The sequence below is a fragment of the Opisthocomus hoazin genome, chromosome 5 (assembly GCF_030867145.1).
Source record: "Opisthocomus hoazin isolate bOpiHoa1 chromosome 5, bOpiHoa1.hap1, whole genome shotgun sequence".
NCBI classification, from domain to species: Eukaryota; Metazoa; Chordata; class Aves; order Opisthocomiformes; family Opisthocomidae; genus Opisthocomus; species Opisthocomus hoazin.
This window is the reverse complement of record NC_134418.1, coordinates 62,204,259-62,225,831: the sequence shown is the minus strand read 5'-3', so window position 1 is coordinate 62,225,831 and position 21,573 is coordinate 62,204,259. Positions and strand designations below refer to the sequence as shown.

Below are 21,573 nucleotides of genomic sequence, written 5' to 3'. Positions count from 1 at the left end.
AGCACAACACAGCTGAAAGTACGGTAAATCTTTGTTTGTCGTGGTGTTTTTAAGACAGATAAGAAGCTAACAGGGAAATCTGAGAAGACAAAGAGAAGTGTCCCTCTGATTTCAACATGGATGCTGTATCATTGTTTATCATGTGGCTTCCAGCTCAATTACTCAGCTTATGTATTTCAGAATATGGTAGAGTTTACTATGTGTAAATCTTCATTTGTACAGTGAAAGTTTTCAAATTACTTTTTCTTATCTGCCAAAAGAACTTCAGAAGTAGAAATAATATGTCATTTTGTCTCAATATTGCATTTATGGCAATGCTGAGATATGTTTCCCATAAAGTGGTTATAGCTGTATCCTGCCATTAAAAAAATCTTAAAAGTGATTTCCAGAGATAAAAAGTTACTTCTGTTCAACTGGTAAGGGCCACCTCCTTGCACCTTTTGAGTTCTTTACAGATAATAAAGACAAGGATGATGAAGCTTTTGATGACTTCATAATATTTATAGTTCTTTCATAGTGTTGAAAGATTTTTATGATTCAGCCTTAACACGACAGTGCTCAGATTTTTGCCTGATCTAATGTTATGATATAATGCCTTAATCAAAGGGTAAGTTACAATAAAAATGAATAATAAATGCTCTTGTCATGGTGTATTTCTGCTTTAAAATGCACAGCAAAAGTAATAGAACAAGTGATATCTATTAAATCTCAAATACTTTATGTTTTCATCTCAGTAAACAGAATGAACTGAATTTAATAGAACCTCTTCTGAAAAATGAAGCTTTTCAGGAAATTGCAAGCACTAATAAGGCCTTTAAAGTCTTTAGGCTAGAAATCAGGATTTTACTGTTGCTGGAACTTGGCAAGGTGTGTCTACTGTTGTAAGGAATTTGGCAACGTGTGTCTGACACCTGTAGGAAATGTCTGTTAGAAAAACGTCTTATCATTACTTCCAATCCTACTTTTCTACATTTCTCAAAAACTGTAAAACATACTATGGCTGTTTGTATCTCAAGCATAACAGTGGATAGAATATTTTTCATGTGTAAACAGAAAAGGATAGGATGGGATAAATTGCAGCAAGTCTTCTGTTGAAATTTAAGCTCAAATTAACCTGCATTTTGGTCACATATGTAAAGCATTTTATGACTTTAGAAAAATGTAGTGTAATGTATTGAAACTGGTATGTTTGGGGTTTTTTTTTTAGTGAAATTCGTAACAGTTGGATTTAAACTAATAACTTACTAGCTATAGCTGAGAACTTTAACATATTCGCAGACAACAGAAACATATTGAGAGCAAAATGCATGGTACCGGAAATGGTGCCTTCCTTAAACCCCTGGAAATAAAGCCCTTTTTTGTTTCCTGGACTTATGCGACATTTCTATCTAGGAAAGGTGTATAAAGTAGCCAAAGCAAATCCAGAGATTAGGAGCCAAGCCATGGTTACAGCAAGAAATATGGGTTGTTTTGCTACCGCTGGGTCGTTTGCTGTTTCACGAGTGATTCCAGTGTTACTGCAGATACTGCCAGAGTTCTCTCTTCTCTGTTACTGCCACATCCTGCTTTCTGATGCTAGCCACGCTACCCTTTACGTGTAAAACCTTTGGAAATTTGTGTGCTTCCAATTAATTTACCTGCTGCTTTGCCTCTGTATTCCTTCCATCTTGTCTTTGCTTCCTCATTGTGTTTCTTGAAGCTCAGATCTTGTCTTGTTTTTGCTGCATTTTCCCGATCCATGCTCAACCAAGCTGCTTCTGCACCTTATCTAGTCATAAATCTATTAATTTGAAATAATGAATTTTTTTAGATGCACTTGTAAAATAATTAATGTAGTTATAGCTCATAAATACCTGATTTAAAGTATGTGTTCTAATGGAGAGCCTTAATAATGAGCCTTCAGTGGTTTATATGAATATTTTAATTCAAAGTGTGATTTGTATACAACTCTGCTGATTTTGCATTATAAATTGATTGCTTTTAAAAACAATAAATTTATATTTTAAAGCCTTGATACAGGTGTTTTACATCAGTTTGGCTCTAGAATGTTTCAGTACTCTAAACTTATTTGTATTCTGAATTAGTACTCAGGTACTCATAGCTCTCTAAATTTATTAACTGCTGATAAAATGTTTGATTTCCCCATTGAATGTGCATGTCTGAGATCTCATTAGTCTATTTTAAGCTGTGTATTATATTGCCTGAAACAAATATTTGACATAAACATATGTAGTAAGAAAACAAATATTTTGGTTAAGATCTAGTTAAATAGCATGTATCCATAATTAAACCACACTTATCACTCACTGGAACAATGTCAATTAATGCAATTTTGTTAAAATATTTATTAACTTCTTAAAGGGAGTATTAGTCCCACTCATGCCACAGTGGTTCAGCAGTGTTACAAGAACTCTTTTTCCTTGTATTCATTCCTGTCTTCATTAAGAGTTATCTTCACCTTCCTATTCACCTCTGCTCTGCAGCAGCTACCTTGCCTTGTGTTACGGTTTGGCTGCGGCCGGCAACAAAAGCGCCACGCAGCCACCCCTCCCCCCACCGGGGTGCGGAGGAGAATGGAAAGAAACAGGCAGAAACTGGTGGGTCGGGATAAGGGCAGTTTAACAGAACAGCAAACAAAGGGAACAGCAACAACAACGATACAGATAAGGGGAAAACACAACAAAAACCGCACATCCCACAGAGCCTCTCTTACCCGGACCAGACCAGCGCGCACACACTCTCCCGAGCTGCGAGTGAGTTCCCGCCGCTCCCCTCCCCCCCACCGGAACCCATCATGACAGCACATGATATGGAATACCCTGCTCTGTTTGGCCAGGTGGGGTCAGCCCGCCCGGCTGTGCCCCTTCCTGGAGTCCGGTGAAAATTAACCCTGTCCTGGCTGAACCCAGGACACCTTGCAATCCCTGGTGGAGTGCCCATCTAGGCCTGACGCTAGGTGGATGTTTATTGCTGCTTCATTCATTTTTTTCCTCAGATGACAAGTTCTGCTTCTGATATTGCAGACTGTGTGAGCCTACTTTGTCTTGTAAAGAGAGTCACATGTAATGTTGGATTAACAAAGAATAATGTCTGAGAATTTCCATGCCTTGCTGCAGGGATATAGGCAGTGGCATAAGATGCATGAAAGGTTCATTTGCACGCTGGAAAAATCTGCTTAAGAAAAGGTTACAGGAGGGGTAGTCCAAGCTTTGAATTAGAGAGGGGGTCCAGCTCGCTGTCAGAGCAGTTTTGTTCACACTGTAGATTTTATCTAGTGATGGAGGTCGATGGGTGTAATTCCACGGACTTTATTCCAGAATGGGGCTACAACCTGGAAAACAAAGTGCTACATTGGTGGATTTTTGTTATCTCTGCAACAGTATGTTGCAGAGGAAGGAACAGGTAAGGTGAACTTTCTGTTCTACAACAGTAATGATATATGGAAATATTTTATCTAGAAACCCAATCTACAGTACTTGGGTAGTCAATGTCTGGTAGCTAGCAGAAAGATTTTAAAGTATAGCCTTTTGGTCAGTGTAGACTAAGACAAACTATTTCCCCAATATTATGTGACCTATTTGTTCATAAATTACCTTTTTAAATATATTTGAAAGACTAGAATAATTCACAGCTAGTTTGGTCTACAGTAAAGTTATAATGAGTCTCTTGATATGCTTGATTCTGAATAGTGGAATTGATTTCTCTGTTTGGCCTTGGGGCTTGTTGTATGCTGAACAAAATGTGGAAGTTGTTGTCCTCTCTTGCTACTAACTTTACTGTTGAAGACTTTACATCCTGCTTGCTTTTAGCTTTGCCACTTATTGTGTCTGTGGGAAAGCAAACATGACAAGACCAACTAAGTGATGGATATCTTCCCACATGAGAATATAGTCTTTATATTGCTTTGTGACTGTAGGCCACCAGCAGATTGCATTAAACAGGGATTGATGCACAGAATACAAATATTTTTAGCATCCGTATGTATTGAAGGATTTCTGTTCAGTCCAAAGGGGAGTGAATTTCACATCAAACTGATTTCATGGTGAAGATTTTCGTGCTGCCTTTACAGTTTGTGGGGAGGGATAAGGACAAATGTGATAGGAAACTTTAATAAGAAATTTTGATCTTCTTTTTCTGATAGTGTACCACATCCCCATTTGTTTAATGTGTGCAGTATGTAACATCATACTCCACAGATATTACAGATCGACTCCTCCAAATTTTCGTTTAGGTTGTATATTCCTTCTAATTTTTACTAGGCTAACAGCGTTAACATCTAAATTGTCAGTCAGTCCATTAGTCATTAGAAGATGCTTTATAGTTTGTTGTGTCACTTCAGCATACTGAGGCAAATCGTTTCTGCAAGATGACAATATCAATAAAGAAAACACAGAATGTTAGCATAGCTTGTTAAAATGTTTGTCCTTATTGTTTTATTTTGTATTTTCTTGTTTGTTATTCTTATAGAAAGAGAGGAAAGGCCCATACATGTGTCTTGTCTACTTAAATCCATTTTGAAAAAAGGACTTAAAACCTCTCTGTGTCTTGTCTACTTAAATCCATTTTGAAAAAAGGACTTAAAACCTCTCTAAACCTTCAAAGACCATTGATAAAATGATGTAGAAGTGTATTTCTCTCACTCTCTTTCCTTTTTTTTTTTTTTAAACACTTTTACTATATCCTTGAAAGGTGCCTTGGCAGTTGCGAATATATTATATATAATCATGTGCCAGATTGGCCGGGTTCTATCATCAGTGTGATCTCTCTTAAATCCTCTTGAACATAAACCTCAATCTTTCTGTAGAAGACAAAATATTTTCCCGTGGATTATACCTATCCATTGAAAGTTTACACATTCAGTTGTTGGTTATTATCTTAGCTCAGCAAAACGGTTATCTTCACTTGGGTGTGAAAAAGAGAAATGTGCTGTCTTTTGCCAGCCATATTTTTGAAACTGTGGGGATAGGAGTAGACTCAGAATTGCAAGAGGACATTGACTTGAAGATGTTGCAGCCCTTTGGAGACCACACATAGCAGACTTAGGAAAGATATTTTAATGGAGTAGGACAATTTAAACTTCTCAACCTAAAAGTCTTGAGATCACCTCAGGCCAAAAAAATGAATATACTGACTTCTTCAAAAAAGTCAATCATCCTGAACAGCATAGCATGGCTATTTACCTGTAACAAGATCATTAAGAGCTGGGAATAAAAGCAGCCCTCTACCTTGCCATTTCGGGTTTTGAAAGAAGAGAAAGTGTGGGATAGAGCTAAGCGGTAAAGTCCACACATTCTGGAGAAGTCAGCTAAAATTAAAAATAAAACTTATACTCTGCTATGAACCTGGCTGTAGAAGGCAGGTGTTTCTAAATATTCTTCTTCAAAAAACTTGTTTGAAATAGGAAAAAAAGTAAAATCTTAATTCATAAGGACTCATAGTTTTATCCATAATCTCCTCCTTTTTTTCTGAGTTCCAAACACAATAGTACACTTACTCAGGGGTTAGAGGATGTTAGTTAAAAATAATACAGCATCAGCTGAATGCTCCACAAAATTTAAAAATAAATGTCTGCAGAAATTATTTGCTATCATGCTTGCTATAAAGGTGTATGGCTCTTGTGTGGGATCTTCTAATAATTTGACATATTTCACTGCCCTCTCTTGGTGAGAATTAAAACTACTCTCTTTTTCACAAGCTTTAACCCAAGAGCAAAAACGATTTTTCCTTTGGTGCAAATGTTATTTACTAGGAAATCATAGTGAGTTGGATATTGTGGATTAATAAGTGTCCATAAAGATGTGATGGTTGGGCTGTATATTTCAGCTTGAAGTTTGTGAGTAAGCTCACTGGTTCGATCTATGGTGTGTGGACATGTGTGTATAGGAATAGTTATTTATTTATTTATGTGTTTCAACCTCATATAAACATCATGACAATATATCCTTTTCTGTAATTATATAGAAATATTTCAAGAAGACGTTAAACAAAGTCTGTGTGTCTCGTGAGCAGTGAAAAAGCTAATGACATTTTAATTGCGTACTGGAATAATGAGCTAGTCACTACTATATTAAAAATAAATTATTAAATTTATTTTATTAAATAAATTTTAGACAGCTAATTCAGGTGTGTATGTTAACTAGTAATCTCCCTCTAAAGCATGTAGAGGGAAGTGCTGCCCTAGAAAGCGGTTCATAACTGTGAGAACTATCTAGAGATATTAGCTAGCTAATTTCACTGTTTGGTTTCAAAGCCTATAAATATCTTTCCTTCTCCAAATCTCTGTGAAAAGATCAAGTTCAAGCTCACTCAGTTACCCGAAACCGATGCTTCTTGCCTTAGATTTGGAAGCACTGAGAAGTCATACATGGACCCTTAAATCATGACTGATTTCCTAACCACATGCTATTGTGAAAGGTTTTGTGAAGCACATCACAAAAACATGACCTTCGATTTCTGTGCCATGATTAAATCTGATTAGATTAAATCAAGGACTGTAGTTAAACTTCAATCAATTCTGTGTTTTACTTCAAAGTAATCAAGCAAATTCTTCAATGATAGCATTATGGATTCAGAAAGGCTGTGAATTTATACTGTAGGAGGGACTGTAATTTAGAAATGCTACAGATTATGTATATATAGCTTGCAGCTCCCAAATGGATCTTTTTTGATGAAAGTTAAGTTTTGCCATGTGTTTCAGTAGGTCTATGTCATGGCAATATTTTCGAATGAGTGAATGGGCAAAAATGAAAGAACACATCTTGTCTTTTGCAAGTGTGGTTTTTTTCTAGCCAAAGCAGTAAAAGAAAAGGGAAATTTGGTACATGTCCAGAGCCACGTAAGCCATTCAGAGCCTATTCTATTGCCAAAGCACAGGCATGCTGCTTTGTACTGAAAAATATTAAAACACAATTTGCCATTGTTGGTAACCTAGCAAAATTATTGATCTGTGTTAGATGTTTTTATACAGAGCAATGACTTGTTCTGTACCAAATGCAAATTTGGCAAGTGCCCCTGTCCCGAGCTGCTTGGCCTGAAAGGACAAGTCAGTGGCAGAAAGTTTGAGTTGCACCAAGAGTACAGCAACTTCCAAGTAAAAGGCTGAAAGGGAGACAAATTGTGAGGAAGGACAGTGAGAGCCTGCAGATGCTCACAAAGAGAAGGAATTTGCATGTTTACTGCCTGAAGTCGCTGTTACCCTCCAAGTAACTCTTTGTTACTACGCAGAATGTCTTCCAAGAAAAGTTTGCTTTTTTGCTTTTCTGTCTAGCACTCAGGAGGCAGCACCATGACCTGACTTATCACCAGAGGGTTGTCAGGAACTCCAGGGATCCTCCAGCCTATTGTTTGCTGTCCTGCTTATGATCTGCATCCAGCAGCGGCCCTCTCTGACCATCTAGTGGGGGGTGGGTGGGCTGTTCTGGTATGTGACAATATCAGCAGGTCTGACTTCATAATGAGTGAAGGTCATTCTTTATATGAATTCTCCTGGCTCCCCAGCAGTTTAGCCAATCAATCTGTAAGGAGCTTCTGTAAATGTCACCTTGAAAACTGACTACATGCTTTGGCAGGAAATTAAAGGTGCAAAAACAATTCAAGAACCAGTTTTTGAGAGATGGTTATTAATTTTTTCTCTGTGCCTTTACTGAAAGGGGAAACAATCATATCTCTTTCAACACAGTAGAAAAAGAGGAATCATGACACTTTTTAAAAATGCAATATATTTGATGCAGCAATCTTGGTACACAGTGTTGCGAAGTGCCTCAGGGCTGCCACACAGTTTCCTGCCTTATTTCTTGTGTAGCTGTTATTTCAAGTCAGTCTTGTGGGATATGTCCCATCCCCTACTGCATTTTTGAAGGAGACAGATTCACGACTAGCTGGTATTCTCTGCTGACTATTTCTGTATCAGTAAAAAGGCCAGCGTTTCAACTTGGAAGTACAAACCTGGCTGGCTGGTGCATTTCTCCACGTAGCCTGTGTATGGGATTTGACTAGTCTGGACAATCACCACTTGAAGGTGAGTTTTAGGCTGAGAACTGATGTAAATTAGAGACATGAGTATGGGGCAAGCAAGTAGGAGATCAAGGTGGGTGGTAGAGAGAAGCTCTTCAATAATGTTGCGGAATGGCAAGACATCTCTTTCCTCTTTATTTTTAGCTTCTGATACCACTGGGTGATACAACAGCAAGGATGTTCATTTTCCTGTGCCCCTGTCAATGTGGGAACAGAAGAGTTTTGAGGAAGAAACCTGTTTTGGGCAAAGTATGGGAAGGGAATGAATATGATTGCTTTCTATGCTGCCTTTCCATGTTCTTTCTTTTGCTTTATTTTTGCTGTCCATCAGTTCCAAATACACATGGTCAGTGTGAAATGCCAAAATCTGGATACAGATACCTCCTCTGCTCCCCTTTACAGTTAGAAGATCACTGTCCAGCTTTTACTACTGACTTCCTAATAAGTTGAAAAACTAATCCGGAAGAAACATTAATTTTTAGCCTTTTGCCACTGTCGTCAGACTTCTCCCTGTAATTCAACTAATAAAAAGAATTCCAATTGCAGTGCCTGCCTTTAATTTTAAGACTTGAATAATTTATTATTTGTATGGCTTATTTATGTAGAAATAGTTATAATGCCTTTAAATTGCACCCCTCTCTTAAAGCACAGACCACTAAGAAGACCTGGGATACCGGAGAAAAGTTTTTGGCGGACTTCAGTTTCATTTTAAGTTCATATAGAAGCTCATTAATATGTATACGTGCATACATACATATAGGTGCATGCACACAGAAGCTGGTGGCTTACAGTTTTCATATAAAACCCTAGACCACTGAGCGCTCTGTGTGAAAATAGATTACTCAGCCTCAAATACTGGGTGCTCAGAAATGCTGAGTGCCCCGAAGGTGAGATGGACTTTTGACTCCAGGTCTTGCTAAAGCCCTGAGGCTTTTCCTTCCTGGCAGTCATACCTCATTTTGAAATCTCTGTTTCAGGGGGTACCTGAGTTCCTGGGCGGGGTCGCTTGCCGCAACTCTGCAGAAGACTCATGGGTGGCTTATGGACAGTAGCACATATTATTGGCTTCTCTTTGGTTTTATTCCTGTTCTTTCAGTTGACTCCTCTTTGACTGGAAAGTCACCCCATCTCCTCTTTTCCCAAGTGCTGATGGTAAATTCACAGCTTTGCCATCACACTATTCTTTATAGCAATAATGAATACATTATGCCTGAGACAGACGTAGGAAATTGTGCCTGGGGTTTAACTTCTGAGATTAATAGCTTTACAGGGAGCCATTTTACTTCGTGGTTTTTCTGTTCTTCTTAACCTCCAGCACGTTTGTCCTTAACTTCTCAACTCTTGATATTTCTGTCATCAGTTTTTTCCTTCTTTTTGCCTGTCCCTAACAAGATGATAGACAAACTCAGGGAAGCTATCAGATTGTATTTGCTTCTTGTTCTGCCGAGTGACTCACTCAGCAGGCTTTTATCACTCTAATGTAAGTGTGTAATGAGCCAAGTGACTTGGATGGGGAATTAGAAGAGGGTCACTTACCATTTATTTTCAGTTTTAGGCTTTGATGGAGCAGTTCATTAGAGCTACCATGAGTCTTGACAACAGATTTACGAGAAGGAGATTATTTTTTTTATGCTTTTATCTTATGTCATGCTATGGTCTCTGGTCCTGATTGGTTATCACTTATTATGGTCATTTCTGTCTTGTTTCTGATTTGTTTTTTCTCCGTAATGTTTACTCTTCAAATTTTGTCCTGATGTTTGAGCATTAGTGGATTTTTTAGACTGCATGCTCTGTCTGTGGTACATTGGATTGATTTTTCTATTGGCTTGAGTTATTCTTTGTGATAGATCCTCTTCACTGTAAGCTGTTTTTATCTTCCTGTAGGCTAGATAGAATTCTTCTTCACACACACAAATACATGCATACATATATTTATATTTTTGCAAGAATGCTTCATTTCTCTTTCTTCCGACAAGACTGAATTATATCCAGAAAATTCAGAATTGAAAACCCTTAGACATATTAGACTCCTTTTATCTGTAAATTTTGATTTATGACCCTTTAGGGTACTTCAGAAATGGTGCGGTAGAATATACACTAAATAAAAAAGCCCACATAGCCAAAGTTCCCATTCTCTCTTCCAGTAGGATATTTATGTAATTAACACATCACTAACTAAAAATAAAAAAAAAAAAGTTAATCATTAAACTGTAAGGTTGTAAGATAACTTACTTAAACATGTACACTGTGTAAAAGCAATTTTGTCTGTGTTTTTAAGTGTGTGTAATGTAAATAAATATGTATATGTTAATTTTATTTACATAATTGTTCCTCAGAGAGGGAAATATCATCCCACACTAAAAGTACACTTGATGAAAACACCAGAAGCATGGAGAGTTGTTTTTTTGCTTAGTAGGGCTTAGATATCTAAATTTACAAAGTTAATGGGAGCTAAGAGTCTTAAGCATCTTGGAAGATGAAAGCACTTAGGTTTATATGGCAAATTAAAGATTTAAGTTCCTAAGTATAGGTGCAGAAGTAGTAAATTGTAAGGCATTTTTACAGTTTTACAGGTATTTAATTCCTTTAACAAAATGTGCAGAACTCTGTGGTTAATTAAGCTCCAAGGATGACTTTTTCATATGATTTTTAAGCACTATATATTAATTTTTTTTCTTGGTTACTTGTCTATTTGTTTGGGTTTTTACCCTGAAAAACAAATGTGCTTTCTGGTAGCAAAGCTATTTCCTGTGAATTAGAGTGTCTCATTTACCATCATGCAACATCTTCAAATGCCTCACCAGAGGAAAGCTGGTCTAGTATGTTGGAAAAAACAAGGAGAAACTGTAGCCCCTACAGTCTCAGAGGTCTCATGGAGTGAGTTTTATTTCTTGAGTTAGTAATCAGCTTTGCTCTCCCTCGAATGATTCCTCCAGTAAAGATATATGGTGTACAGAGAGCATGCACAGGGCAGTCCTGGAAAGGTTTCTGCTTATTTCAGTTGCTTTGGGAATTGTGCTGCTCTTCATGCAGCTCTTCATGATCTAAGGGCCCAGGCACAAGCTGTTCATTTGAACCAGTTGCCTTGAACGTGAAATGATCTTGGAGGTGACCCTCCTGACTCCTCTCTCCCACCACACTTTTTCAGGCAGTGGGACAAAAGGAGGAGGTCAGTTAATCACCTCGACCATCTCTCACAAGGGCTGGTGCAAGCCCTCTCATCTCCTCATGCATTTGGTCTGCAGGAGCAGAGCTTCCTGCCAGGTGTGCCTATATATAGTTAGTGGCGTTTAAAATTTCAGTGAAATACCTTTAAGAAATCACTGTTTTCAGATAGAAGCGTGGTAGTAGTTAGGGTAGCAGTATACTTTTTTTTTTTTTCCCCTCCAATTTTAATTTCAAAATCCGGGAAGTTCAATTACATACAACTTTACGGAGAACAGGGGTAGGGGAAGTTAGTTCAACCTATTTTTAAAATCTGCATTTAATTCAAAGTCCTGAATTAAAGTGGAAAGTAAACTACATTTTAGAAATTTACTAATTTTTCAACGTAGGTTTTTTTTCCTTTGCTGGATATCACTGCTTACCCTCACTCCATTTGGTTGCTAAAAACAGTAGAGTTAGGACCATATGCTGCAGAGAGACTTGGTGAGACTGTTGAAGATTTTTCGTAGAAAGAAGTATAACTCTAGACACTGTGTTGAAATAAATGAGTAAATTTATAAAAATGACTAGCCACCTACTATTCTTTGGTGAACAGGGCCTACACAATTACAGCTAGGCATCTGAAAATAAGATTTGAGGGAGTGGGAGGTAGTATATGTACCCTTATTTTGTAACTTCTCTCTTTAAAAAAGCTACTGCCAAACTTCATGGTTTTCAGAATGGGTTTTTGAAGCTCCCAAAACAATATGGGGAAAACTTTACCACTTCTGTTCAAATTATGTCATCTGCAGCTTGTGAGGCTGATGTTTGCTAGTGGTTCCCCACAATGGTGCTGCTGTGCTGTCAATGAGTAATTGTGCCATTTTAAGGCAAAACCCAGAATATCTTCCTGAATTTCCCAGCCTACTTAACAGTGAAAATCTTTTGAATGGCCATAATTATCAGACAAATTCTTCACTCCCATTGATGCTGGGAAGTGAGAACTTGTGAGCTCGCTGCTGGACCGGCTCTGTCTTTCGGAGTGGCGGCTTGATTGCGCTTCCCTTCTGAAGGGCCATCGTCAGACTGCCTATATTGATTTGCGTTGAAGCTGCATTGTGCGTACCAGAGATTCCCGGCATGATCTGTGAACATATCATAGCTTCTAATCAATCCTATTCTTGTCCTTCTATTGTGCTAGAATTTCTGTGCAGCTTAACACCTTGATAGAAACCATCTTTTTTCTGATTATTATTCTTTCTAAGGAACTGAGCTGATTGCCTGAACTACCTTGCCTGATAATTAGCTGTTAACTGTTAAGTCTGTTGCAACATAGTAAAACCTTGGATAACTGGCAAAGGTGGCCAGCTGAACAACTATGCAATTCATGGGATGTAAAGACAGGGCAAGACATCTGCTTTATAGAGAAAATGGGAATATTTGTGAGTCTGCAGTATGGGGTTAATATCTACACAGCAGTTTTGGAGGCAAGGAGGTATCAAATGGTGTAAACAACATCCTCAGCAGCAGTTGAGGTAGTACTCCAGCCTGGAATGGAGACGTTTCCTTTTTGTACTTTGATTCAAAAAAAATGGGAGCTTGGAAATTCCTTAAGTAGCGTAGACCTCATGCTTCTCAGAATTCACAATATGAACCAGACCCATGTGTATCATGGCTTCTTCACTGATATCTGCAACTAGTTATATATATATACACACACACTTCTGACTGGAGAAAGAAATTGCCTCTATTCTAGGGTAATACATCTTTACTAAGTCCTAACATTGCACCTCTCTTTTTCATGTTTCTATTTTAAACTTCATTTCTCTGCCTGCTAGGCTGTCACTACATGCAGAAGTGCTTTTAAATGCATAATTGGTAAGCACATTACTATGGGGTCTCTGATGTGTAATTAGAAAGACACTTCCCAAATAGTTGACTCTAAATAAATGAGCATAACGAAGCAAAGGGAGGAGCTTGAACTGAAGCATGACACTAATTATTCCCCATCAGGTTTGTAGCTTCTTTAAACAAGTGACCCCTTCAAGCCCCTTCTGATTTTGTGTGTACAGAATGCAAGTAGTTTTATTAGAATAAATTTAAGATTATTTTTTGTCTTGTCACTTTTTGAAACATATCCCCTCCACCTCCAACATCAGCAATTGAGTATATTTTAAATTAGAGTAACCTCTGGTTTGAAGATTACAAAAACAGTCTCAAATGACAAATTCTGCAAATTTTACACAGTCAAACATGTTTTAGAAGACATTTTCAGTTTCACTTTCAATATGCATGGTACTTGGATATATTCTTACACCAAAATTTAAAGTTGCTGCCTGCAAATTTACCACCTTGGACCTCTGCATTAGAAGACAGACAGCTATAATCCAGAAATTACAAAGTGGATTCAATGTATTTCAAGTATTATAGAATGTGGTGCTGATTTAGGGTGGGAAAGTTTCATTTATCTTTTGTAAAACATGGCAAATTGTATAAATCTAAAAGATTTTTTAGGTTCTAAGTTTTTCTTAATTGTCTTATTCACACTAACTTAATAGCTCAGTTTTTCAAGAGGAAGGACTATTAAGTTAGTTTCCTTTTTTTTGCTTTCTGGGATGGAGATTTTATGATTTTGTTTGCAGTGTAGTCTTGTGGGCAAATAGAAACTCATTCTGAACTGAAAAACAGCTGTGTGCTACATTAGTGTAGTCAAACTCAAACTAAGTAGACTTGATTCTTAGTAAAAGTCCCAGAGAAGACCTAGCATAGGCAGTTTTTTTCTTTTTTTTTTTTTTAGTCTCTGAGCATGAGCTAAGCAGCTGCTTTACATCATCCTGTGTAAATATAGACCAGCTTTGTACTTTATGTATATAGAGAAATGACAAAGCAAATAAAAATACAAATTAAAATCTTTGTACCCCCATACGAGGATACCTGAAATAAATGTTAAAAAATTCACTCAACTTCATTGAGTGTAATACATATAACGAAAATGCTCAGGGTAGGTTTCTAGCAGAGGCAAGTAACTGGAGATGTTTATAAAATTCACATGTTGAGTAACGATAAGTTTACACCATACAAGTGAAGCATGAACATAAATTTAGTATGGTTACTTATATGATTCAGCCCACTCAGTACAGTCATAATATTGACTGGAGCTCACAGATGAGTTTTGAGTTTCATGTCTATCTATTAATTTTTGTCTTGCTGTTTGTAATTCAAAATGTCATAGCCAGAAGATATGAAGAAGTCGTAGTGAAAAAAAAAATCTATGCAATTTCGTGTAAGTTTCTACTTATCTTGTAGAAATTGTCCATTTTGCAATCTTTTTTTCCTAATTAAAGGCCTGGTCCAAAGTCCTCCTCTTCCTTGAATTCCAAAAGGCCTTCTAGTGAAATTCTTAACTACCTGTTTGAAACTACAAGTGAAATTTTGGTCTCAGTGAAGTTCAGTAGAAGAATTCCCGTAGGAAATCGCCTTTCCAGCTTATATTTTTTCAAAACTAGTCATTTCTGATTTTTTCTTCATATGCAGAGCCAATGTTGTCAAAAAAAAACAAAAAACAAATGCTGATCAATTTGTGAAGCTTCTGTTTGGGTATGCAATGGTTGTAGGCAGGGGAGGGGAGGCCGTACTATTGCAGAATGAATAGAGTTGCATTAATAGAAGGGGTGAGCAAATGTATTTGCGCACAGTGTTTCAGTGTTTTACAGTGTAACATTATTCTCACAAAAAGATAGTGGTAGCATTTAATAATAAATAAGACAGGTCAGATTTTGGCTGCAACAAATCTATTTCAGATAATATAAGAAGGGGCTGGGAAGGTCCTTTAGTCCAATACACTTTGTTGAAAACTGATGGAGGATGCTTAAGGAAGAATAGAAAAACATTGCAGTTCCTCCATAAATCATCCTGTCTTCTAATAGTGCAAGTTTTAAAGAATTCTCATATGAAGATAGTGCCTTTGTGTTTAATGAACCCGGATTAATGGATTATTCTTTATGCATTTTGAAGCCTTCTAAGGTTTTGATATTCATGCAAATCTGGAACACCCTCCCCTCCTTCCTCTCTCCTTTGGTAGTTAAATTTGTTCTTTCTGATGTACTTTACTTCACATTTATCAGCACTGCATGTCATCTCTTATTGTATCACGGTCACTCAGTACCACGAGATCTATCTGATTTCGTCATCCATTTTCATGTTTACTCCTTTGAATTATTTAACACCATATGCAAACTTTGTCACTCTGTTATTCATCAGCTTTTCTAGATCATGTATGAATATATCAAACAGCACAGATCCCGGAGATTAGCACAGATACTGGGATATTAGTAATATCCTGCTAATATGAAACTGTTCCTTTCTTCTTATCATTTTTGTTCTCTAACACTGTACACTTATAAAAGGATTTTCCCTTACATGCCATAACAGCTTCTGCTATTTGTGACTTTAATCTAGAAGAGACATATTGTTTGACCCCAGCACAGTTGATAATTCTGTTTAACCTCTCCCAGTTTCCTTGAGTCTGTGGATGTTTCTATCTGTGAACAGTGCATTTTTTTCGCCCCAAGTCTTGGAAGGAAAGGAAGAAAACTTAGCCATAAATCTTGAGCACTCAATAATCAGTCTCTCCCAGAGCTGTACCTGTCATATCAAGCACATATTTTTGAAAATGCTGCTTGAGATTCCTACTGAATTTCAATATTCCATTTCGTAAATCCAGAAATTTGCCTGGAATGTGAGTTCTGCAACATGGCACTTTCTATATCCTCAGGCTCTTAAATCTTTTGTTAAATGAAGTAGTCTAAAGTGAGAGTAATGTAAATAAGAAGTAATGTGCATTCCAATTGTTGGAAGGCTCTGAATTCGTACAGTATTAATAAAGGTTTTGATTAATATTTCTACATAAAACTGGAGGAGACAGACTAAAGCCTTTTCTAGAAGCTCCTCCACTCCTGTTTCTGCATTTTAATGAAAGCTTTGTTAATATTTAAAATGCATTTAAAGCCTCGAGTGTATAGCAAAGCTATGTAGTTAAAAAAAGATATAGACATTTTATTATGCAGAGCTATTTGAACAAAAGGATAAATGTCAGTTTAATAATGCCAATGACAAACTCTGCAACTTGCAACATAATTGAAGTTTTTAAAATATGTTTTGCAGTTTCGTGCTATACAAAAAGCAGAAAAGTAATCAGCCAAATACTTTGCTCATACTTAGACGCTGCAGACAAATCGCTGTTGATTTATTCACAAATATTTTATTTAATAGTATATCTTTTGTTAAATATTGTAACATGGCGTTTGTGGGCTACTGATGTGCCATGGGACTATAATAAATCAAGTAATGTGTTCCTGTTAACTGGATGAAGTATTTTAATAAGCAAGCCTGATTTATATAGACATTTCCATTCATCTGACTTGAATATTATGTTGTATAAGAAGGAACTATGCCCCATATAGTTCTGATCATGATTTTACTAATGGATTAATTCATAGGAGGAAAAGAATACAGTCAGTTCAGATTTAATGCTTAGTGAAAAGTCACTGGAAAAGAACAGCCGGGTAGAAAAAAAAATATATTTTTCTTACTGCTCAGTGCATCCAGTCTCAGAATGCTTTGAACTCCCTTGATTTGTATTTAAAACAAAGGTGTCTTCCTTTAACATCCAGAAGCCAAGCGCTTCATTCAGTAAGGTCATACAGAGCTTTAAAATAAAATGCATCATGTTGTACTCTGATGGTGAAGTGCAGTTTGCTTAGCAAACATTGCATGGGAGTATGATGACTGGATATAATAATAAGAGCCAAAGGTCTGTCTTTAAAGTTTGTGTGGTTACAATTACCTTTGCCTTATAAAAAACAGTGAATTTAGGTGACATTGCAAGGTCCCTTCTGCTGTCTTCTTCAATTATTTCTTCTTTACCTCCCTTAGTGCTTAGGCAGGGAATAATCTTTCTATCTCTTTCTTTTTCTTCTGGTTACTGACAACCTGGCCTCTTCCTTTTCCCTATTTCCTGGATGTGAGTTCCGCCTATTTGACATGGGTAGAAGAAAGGTAGGAGAAATTTGTCTCTGTGGATACCATATTCCCAAGTTCACTCGACCTATGCGCTGTGTCTTGCTTGTTCCGTGCTTATTCTAGATAAAATTAGAACTACAAATCTGTGGACACCACTAAAGATTTTTGGGGGTTTGTTACAGGTCAAAAAGCTGTGTGTTTGTCCTCTGGATGTAAAGTGATTGAATTGTTTTACCCAGGGAGAATTGATCTAATGAGGCTTTGATTTCAGTTGATATTGTCTCTTCATAGAACTTCTGTAAAAGTCCAGCCTAAATTGTGGAAATTTGAGTATCTGGAAATGTATGTACTCTAAATCTGTGGACGTGTTTGTAAGCACAGATCTTTGACTTTCTCATGATCATCAAATGTGTATTAATATATCTGTATGTGGATGTGGATGGACATGTGCGTTCATGTAAAATTCTGTTAAAAGTTTTTTGAAAGATTGATTTCCCTCCCCATATCTTAATTTTAAGACTGTAAAATAGCACATCAGAAAAGCTAAAGTATGATGAGGAGTAGGTGTGTAACAGTGTAATCCATTTTACATATCCTCATGCATCTGTTTATCATTGATTCCAGAGGTTGAAACTGGTGAAACTATTCACATAAGTAATAAACCTAATATTTTGCTTCAGGCTTTTAGCATCGTATTTAAGAGTGACTGAAGTCAATTGTTTTCAACCACAACCTTAAAAACTTCATATTGCTGCAAGATGAAATCTAGTAATCAACTATACTCGCTTTGCTTTTTCAAAGATCATCATCCCTCTGTAGTGGTATCTGATAGGTTGCAAAATTTGATGTTCCACGGGGCCTGATTTCTTACTATCTAGTTATATCTTCGCTTATTCTCTCTCCTCACTCTACACGAATGCATTCACCTGTGTGCCTAAACACTCATTTGTGGTCAGCAATCTTTGTCCTATCACTAATAATAGCAGGACTTAATTCTGAGCACTGACAATCACTTGTGAACAACTGTGTGAAAAGAATAATTACTGTACAATATTGTTTCTACTAGTGAAATATTCAAAAGATAATCTGTGTACAAGGCTGATTTGTACAGTTTGTGTACAGCAAAACTGTAGTAAGAGCAAGGTGAGAGAGGGCACCATGTAGACGGCAGTTACTCTTGAGCTCCACCAGATGCACGATTTGCTGTTCCTACTCCCAAAAAAGAAGGATTGCTGACAGCAGTGTAGTGGTGACTAGTTAAGAGTCTGAGGAAGAAGAGCAGGAATGCAGTAGATGCAACTATAACTCTGTCCATAAGTCTTGAAGGTACATCCAAAAATAGGTAATATATAAGCTGAAAAAAAACAGGTGTCTGGCAGGTACTTGAGAGTGGGATTAGGCAAGATCCTTCCTGGGAAGAGAGGGATGTTACACCTCAACACAGGAGAAACATGGCAATCCTAGCTTTATAATGAGGCAGCCGAGGTTGCCTGCTAGCTCTTCAGGTTACTGTGGAGTGCGAAGCAGTGGGATGGCCCCATCTTTTTGCAGCATTTTTGATGGTTCCTATCAGCCTTTGGCTTGGTGGAGTGGAGCAGCGTGCCTTGCCTCTTGCAGCACTTGCTGTGATTTCTTCCTTGTCCTAAAGCATCCTGATGCTGTGCAGGCAAGTTCATTGTTATGCCTTGAAATCAAACTGCTATCTACCTTTCCTTTTCTAACTTTTTTTTTTTTTTTTTTTTTTTTTTACTGTATATCTGATTCTTCTGTCATTTTCCTCTTATGCTATCTTTCCCCATCTTAGCTGTGGTCTGAATTACTATGTGTTTCATTTTGAGTCTTTTTTTTTTTTTTTTAATAAAGGAAACTCTCCACAATGCATGGCATTTATGGCTAGTCATGAAATCAGTGTTCTTTCTCCATTAAAGTTGAAAGTGGTGGGTTTATAGCCTCTTTTTGGGCTGCTGTTAAATATCTTATGTTGCCTGTTTACTGTAAAAGCACTTTTATTTTTCTGACTGTAGATGAAGAATTGTATGTATTTTCCTTAAATAATTTTGGATGAAAATATTTCATTGGGAGACAGAACTGCGATTGTGTAAACTTGTCTTAGTTTTATTGATACTATAAATGTAAAATCTGTCCTTTTACAGTACTTATAGTATTTTCTGCCAGGGACTTCATGAAATTTTATACTGATTAAATAAGAGGCAGCCTGTATCCAAGAAATACATGTAAACATTTTCCTTGTGCGTTGGGGTTTTATGTTAGAGATAGAATGTCAACATGAGCTTTTCTTTCAGCCTATGGTTAAATCCTGATTCAGACCCTGCTGAAGAAATCACAATCATTTGATGTGTTTCTGCCTGTGCAAAAGAGGTTGACGTTCTCCACTCTCTTGAAATAGGAAAAAAGAAAGCTTTTCATCAGAAATTACTGCCTTATCTTTTCGTGGACAACCAATTTCAGGGAAGGAGTTAAGACACAGAAGCTGTCTTCTCCTTCAAGTGAGCCTGACACACAAATTTACCGTGAGACGGGCTTGCGCTCAGCTACATTGAAGTTCTGGAGATGAGATTTTCACTCTGACTCGTAACCCCCTTGCTGTGCTTAGTTCATTATTCTACATGTAGTTAGAAACAGTCTCCCCCTGCTTGCAAAAAAGAAAAAAGTCTCATTGATATGCTGAAGTAATCTGTGTTCAAAAGTAAGATGCAAACATCCGTAGAAAAGTAGCTTAACGCACTACAAGCCAATGTAAGTGCACTTAGTGCACAGTGCTGTTTAAAGTATGTCCATGCAAATTTAGTGCTGCAAATTATACTTTTAGCTCTCTCCAGACACCTTTTGAAGACCAGCCTTCCATCTCCTCATGCAGTTTGCATTTTCCTTGTGTATCCCCCACCCAAGCACAGAACTGACTAGTATTATTCAGACTGGGAGAGCTGCATGCCTCTTAACTTGCTCTGAAATGTCCTGCCAGAAGAAATGCAAACACAATACAAACAACTAGACTAATTACCCAGTTACCTGTCATCACTGTTTTAGCATTATAGGTCTGTTTGATTAGATCATTAATTTGGAAATGCCAGGTTGTCTGGTTCTGGCTAAAATTAACAGGTTTCCTTTTCCAAGGACAGGACTGTGTTAAAACACCTTGAGAGAAAAGATGGGAGTAGAAGGAAAGGTCAGTGTTTACTGAAGAAAAAAGATAAATCAATGGAGTGAACTAAAAAATTTTGCACTTAAAGAAATTTAGGGAAACTCAGAGGAGGGAGAAAAATGGGTTGCAGTGCTGACATCCAGCCTTGTATATATATGGTGTATGATATCTACTTCGGGCTCTTCTCAGAAATTGAATAAAAGATAGAACTGACTGCATTTCACCATCTGCAATCCAACTGGGCAACATTTGACTTAATGTTATTTTTTGGAAAATGAGAGACATCCATACAAAAGTGATAATGCTTAGACCCTATTAGTCAATTCCATACCCATCTACCATAAACTGATGTTAGTCACTTTATTGTAAAGGTATCTGACAGAAGTATAAGTCTCAGCACTATCAGTTAAATGGTATCCATATTTCTTTTGTTCTCATCTGTGTGTGTCATGATTTTGTGCTCCACTTCCTTACATGATGATCAAATAGCTTTATGTTGGTGAAAAGTGTGATATAAACCAAGGAATTTTTTCCTTCTTCGATTTTCTTCTTTCTGAGTAATTTACACTTATCAGAAAATGGGATAACTGAATTGTCTGATAACCTGGCAGAGCAGCAGAGGTATACAATTTTTTTTCTTTCACTGGAAAATTTAGTTAGATAGAGTTTTACTAAAGTATATCTTTGGCCAACAAATATTTTTTTTTAGAAGTCTTTTTAGGTGCGTCTGGTGTTTCATTTTTATTTCCCAGTCAGTTGATACCGAAACTTGAGTGTCAAGGGAACATATGCGTTTTGGAAACATCAGGGGCACCTTTATCTGTGTTCTGTGAAACTTCTGTCTCTGAAAATGTAAATGTTGCTTTTGGTATATTTTCTGGCTCTTTTTCCTGGTGATGAAAAAAAAATTGTCTTGGTGCACAAAAATATTCTGAGATGATAACAGGAATAATAAATGATACAGAGATCTGACAACTTGCAAATTGTAAGTGTGACTGCAAGATATACGTTCTCTGGGCCCATGGCCTATGTCTACATAAGACCACAAATTGGATATGTGCTGCCTGCCAAGACAGCATTGTAGTAAGTCTTTAAAGAAATAGAAATGCACTTAATGAACAATAAATTAAGAAGAAAAAAAATAGATTTATTTAATGATCCCCAGAATTCTGGTTTTATACAGTTATAATAATTTTGAACAGACATGGCTCATGGAAGTTCTAGCTACACCC

The 21,573-nt window shown here is 37.0% G+C and overlaps 1 protein-coding gene across 3 annotated transcripts in view; it reads left to right on the top strand.

Annotated features, from left to right (window-relative positions):
* GRID2 (glutamate ionotropic receptor delta type subunit 2) overlaps window positions 1–21,573 on the top strand; it is a 769,355-nt gene that overhangs the window by 555,392 nt on the left and 192,390 nt on the right. For 2 of the 3 annotated variants that reach the window (XM_075421502.1, XM_075421501.1), the window contains exon 9: window positions 17,185–17,214. The exons of the other annotated variant lie outside the window; for it this stretch is intronic. In XM_075421502.1, the coding sequence (XP_075277617.1) occupies window positions 17,185–17,214 (30 nt within the window). The remainder of the gene's footprint in view (window positions 1–17,184; window positions 17,215–21,573) is intronic. 3 annotated transcript variants of the gene reach the window in all.